At 41.6% G+C, this 5,023-nt stretch overlaps 1 protein-coding gene across 1 annotated transcript; it reads right to left on the bottom strand.

Moving 5' to 3' along the window:
- Window positions 1-1,913: 1,913 nt before the first annotated feature.
- On the bottom strand, window positions 1,914-4,219 carry LOC308635310 (disintegrin and metalloproteinase domain-containing protein 25-like; the record flags this gene model as incomplete). The annotated part of the gene is made up of 2 exons (XM_081269662.1): window positions 1,914-2,087; window positions 2,177-4,219. 2 exons carry the CDS (start codon window positions 4,217-4,219, stop codon window positions 1,914-1,916), a joined length of 2,217 nt encoding a protein of 738 aa, XP_081125788.1.
- Window positions 4,220-5,023: the final 804 nt, after the last annotated feature.

The raw sequence follows: 5,023 nt of genomic DNA, 5'->3' as shown, positions 1-5,023 counted from the left end.
GGGAGTATACATGACACTAACTGCTCAGCTTTGAAGGATTATGGGGACTAATCTCTACCATCTAAAGATTCATAATCTAGGTCTTCAGCCTTCTGTGAAATGAAAGGCCAGAATCCAGTAAGTGTCTTTATGGAGAAACTGAATGTGCTTGAGACAAGCCACTTCACTGTGTCTTGTGTACAAAATGTAACTTGGATTTAGGAAAATATGCCTTTTAGAAATTTCAGAGTAGCTCACCAACATCTCACAATGCAGAAGAGACTTTGGGGAAAATGATTACCAGTGGAAGTCCCCCAAATGTCTACTTTATGAATGCAGGCCTGGGAAGTAACTAAGAGGACTGGAGTTTATCTGCTTCTCAGCAGAGTGTCTGTCCTCCAATGGGGCCAAACCTCCTCCTCTATTCACATCCAGCATCCACTAGTTCTCCAGAGAAAAGACACCTGTTGATACTCAACTCACTTCACGATTGTGTTCCAGTTGGAAAATTTAGTTCATTGAGTTCTCCTTGCCTCCCACCTTTCTAATGACCTCGAAGTATGGTTTTTAAGGTTTAATTAGAGATCTCTATGTCTTTTTCCCCAGAGAAAATATACTTTAACAAGACTTATCACATCCTACCTACAATTGTAAATATCTTTTTTCATTCTATTTTATAATCAAAGTTGCAAAGGAGTTGAGAGGCAAATGCTTTGGTCCTGTTTAGAGATTACAAAGACATTCTCCCTAAGTTTAAAACATATTCTCAAGAGAGTAAAGGGCATTGTGAAAAAATTCAAATCTTCTGATATCTGACTCCTTTCTGTATCCACCATCATACCAAGGTAAGTTTTATAGCACTCAGAATTCAGTCGCAAAATAAGAAACCACACCCCTGAGATAACCACAAGTTACTAAGTAGAAAGCATAGCTGTCACCATTATGAGTGGAGATCAACAGGAAGAGGTTGGGGATGTTCAAACCCCGAGCTTTGGAGTAGGTTCCATGGTTCTAGGACCCCAACCTCTGAGGACAGGTACAACCAGCTTGGTGCTGAACCTCTGGAATCTGGCAGGGAGCCTAGAGAACCAGGACCCAAGATTCTGAGGGTGTGTTGTTTGATACCTTTTCTCTGTCCTGGGCTGATGATACTTGTGTTTCTGGAAATTACTAAATATACATAGGAATTACATGTAGACTGAAAGCTACTGCTGCTGCCTAGATAAAAACTCTAACCAAAGTGATGCTGATACAAACTGTAAGCAGTTCCCATAGATATCCAGTCTCCCTGTGACTCCCCCAAGGGCAGAAACTGCTAGAGAGGACTGCAATGAGGTGTCATTTGTGAGTTTCCTCTCTCCCTGTGACAGGGAAGACTGAAAAAGGAAGGTGGTTTGCAATTGAGAGAAGCTGAGTCCACACCACACACACACACACACACACACACACACACACACACACACACACACGATCCATCCATACAGTAGGCCTTTGGCTCAAGAAACACAAAGAACTATTTCCATGAAAAATAAACCATGGGGTGAATTTGGTGGTAGAATGCTTGCCTAGTGAGTACAAGGTTCTGAATTCAATCCCCAGTAGAGTAAATATGAAGAAAAAAAACATTAAAATTACTTGAAATAATGAAAAGTGAGAATGAAGTAGGAATTACATATATTAAAAAGTGAAAGTTTATGATCCTGAAGCAATGTCCTCTGAAACTTTCTGCCAGTGGTTTCTAACATTTGCAATAACATTTCTACTTCCAGGATACTAAAGGTTAATGGATGGTAAATTTCATTGAGGATTGGGATTATTTTCTGAAATTGCAAGAAATTTGATCTTCTTTCTCATGTTAAAGTTCAAACATTGAGTTCTTCTCTCTCAGGTGAAAGTGAAGTATGAGCACCCAGCTACTGCGTCTCAGGTAAAGTTTAATCACTCAGCTGTTCCACCTCAGGTGAAGTGTGATCCCTCAGCTGTTCCACCTCAGGTGAAGTGTGATCCCTCAGCTGTTCCACCTCAGGTGAAGTGTGATCACCCAACTCTTTCTTCTCAGGTGAAGGTTGGACACGTTTCTCTTTTTTCCTAGGTGGTGCTTTGTGCATCTTTACAAGCAAAAGTAACAAACTCATAAACAAAACCAAAAATGGAAATAAAAAAAAGGTCCTTTCTTCTTCTTCATCCACTCTTGCACTGTTTTCCCAGGAGGTGGGCCACTGTCAACACTCCCTCCATGGCCTATTTTTATACAGTAAGGGGGCTCCCAGTTAGGGTCACAATGGCAGTGATGTTTGTTGTTGCAGATCCCTTTCATAGCACAGGTCTCTGGCGAACAATCACTTGTCCACAGCGACATAGAGACACACTTCTGGCGGATGCACACTTGTCCATTACCACACTCTGTGCCATCTTTCACGTCACCAATATCTGGTACGGTCATCCCAAAATGATAGTCGGTACCCCAGCAGGTCACACCATTGAAGTCCATCCAATGCACAGTAGTGTGACTTCTCAAAAAGGGAATTTCTTTCACATTCTCACACTGAACTCTTCCACAGAGGAAATCTGATTTATTACACTTCACATAGTTTTCACCAACGAGACCACAGTTACCAAAGCGGTCACCTCGGCTGTTCATTTCTGTGTAGCAACTCTCCTGTGCACTCCTGGATTCTTTGCCAAAGATCTGTCTGCACTGTTCATCACGTGCATTGCATCTCCTCTCATGGCAGTAGCCACTGTCCATGCAACGGACCCCATCCTGCACATACACATCTTCTGGACACTCAGGTGAGGTGCCATTGCACCACTCTGGAAGATCACACTCACTGACATTTTCTCTACACACTTGACCCGGTGGCAAGAGAAGGCAGTCTTCACAACAAAGCCCAGAGGCACATTCAGCCCCAAATTTCAGAGTGCAGTTTTCCGAACAACATGGATGGTTTGAACACAAAGTTGGGGATCCACAGTCGCATTCCTCTCCTCTTTCAACCACACCATTCCCACAGACTGTCCACCTGATGATGTCTGCTTGGTTTGGTACATTGTGCATACAATTCAGAACTGGAAAGGTACTCCACATTTGAGCATAACTGCAATTGCTGAATCTATAGCCTTCCATATCTGATGCATGCATGATACAAACACGATGCTCGCATTTACATTCTGGTGTATCATGCTTCATACCCAGATTATGACCCATTTCATGTGTTATGACAAGTGAAATATCATACAATTTATCTCCCAGGAAACTCTCAATTCCACAATTATAAGGAGGTATACAAACAGTTCCAACATAGGCTAAGCCAATATTCCTATCAAAAGTTTGGTGTGCCAGAAAATGTGCAATATCATTTTTTATGCGAGAATTTAGACTGGCTACCTTCCAGTCACAAAACAGATCCAGAACTTGAAACATGTCATTAGTGACATTGAGAAGATTCTTTTCATTCCAGACCTCAATTCCAAGTATAAACAAATCAACATCCAATGGACTTAAAAGGGAATGTATATGATTGACAATGACAAATACGTCCTCTAATACAAGTGAGACATTACTTTTCTTATAAAGGAATCGCTTATAGTCTACAACCAAAACTGTTTCTAGAAACCATTTGTGGGTCCACCACCCTTCATAGCCACTTTGCCTCAGAATGGAATTATTACTCCTTTGAAGCTTCAGTTGTCGTGCTAGTTCTTCTTCTGTTAGTCCACATCTCATGGGTGCGAATTGTGTCTTCTCTCTCTGTATCTTATAAACAAGATGTTCAAATGTGGTAGAAAGTCTTTTGGGTTTGATTTCATAAACAATGTCATGGATCTCTAGAATTCCTTGAAAGCCCCCCAAACAGGTGCTAAGAGAAACTAGGGATTCTGGGTCCCCTTCCACAAAGCCATCATAGTAGCAGTCACTCTGGACAAAAGGGTGGTCCTCCAGCAGAGCACCCTGGTCTGTGTAGGTGAACACAGAGAAGGGTTTGGACACCAGAAGTTTCTTGGCCTTCATGTGGACAATGTGTTTCTGGCCTCCAAAGTGCAGACTGTAGGAGATCCAGTCAGGGGGTCTCATGACCCTATGGGTGCCAGTTATCCTCAAGGGTATCACTACTTCTGGGGGACTATGGTGTTGAGAGTGCCCAATCTGGGCCCATCCAGAAAGGAAGAGCAAGATGCCCAGGTAGAGCTGTAGGACAGTGATCCTCATATGCACCAGAGCCTCACCCACAGCCATCATGGTTTGTGACTGGAGGCAAAGGGGCAGAGCAGGAGGTGCTGTTGTCCTGTCTCCTCCCTTTGACTTGGTTGCAAGCAGCACTGACCTTTAATGGGATGTCTCCTTCAGAGTCAATCCATCAGAGCCACAGAACTAAAAGGAAAAAAAATAAAAAGAAGGGCAGAGATGGGGTGGCTAAATTATCAATAGGCCAAGGTGGAGAACAGCAGGTTATGGGCTCAAATGCATTAGTGTTTAGTTTAGGGCATGACTAGATATTTTGCATTGGATTTTCTCCTTAATTTTGGTGATGCAGAATCAGACTATGGGAGTTGAAAAGAATGACAACTGGCACTGGTTGAAAATTGCCAAACACGGATATAGGAGACGTGGGTTCATGATACCATTCTCTAAGTACATGACTATGTGAGAACATTTCCACAATAAATATTTAAAACAAGAGTCTGAATGTAAAGGTGAATATAGAAGTTGTTTTGATGAGGGAATCTTTATTTATATGAATTGGATTGGAATAAGTAACAATAGTTTTTCCTTCCTATTTCCAAAGATTATTTAGTCACATTACTCATGAGAAATATGTAAAACAATTCTCACATACATTACTTTTTCTTCATGATTCTTAATATGGGCTTCCATGCAACTAATGATTTATTCAAAATTCCTCCAATCCTGTCAGATTTCAATGTCAAAGCATCAATTATCCTTCAAAAGTAATAAAATCTGCTTATAATAGATACTTTCCAGCATTAAACAAGCAATGGTGGAATTGGAAGGGGGAGTACCTTGGGTTGATACATTTCACTC

This window comes from Spermophilus citellus, assembly GCF_964194105.1.
Source record: "Spermophilus citellus genome assembly, chromosome: 16".
NCBI classification, from domain to species: Eukaryota; Metazoa; Chordata; class Mammalia; order Rodentia; family Sciuridae; genus Spermophilus; species Spermophilus citellus.
The sequence above is the reverse complement of the archived record's forward strand: the minus strand, read 5'-3'. Positions and strand labels throughout refer to the sequence as shown.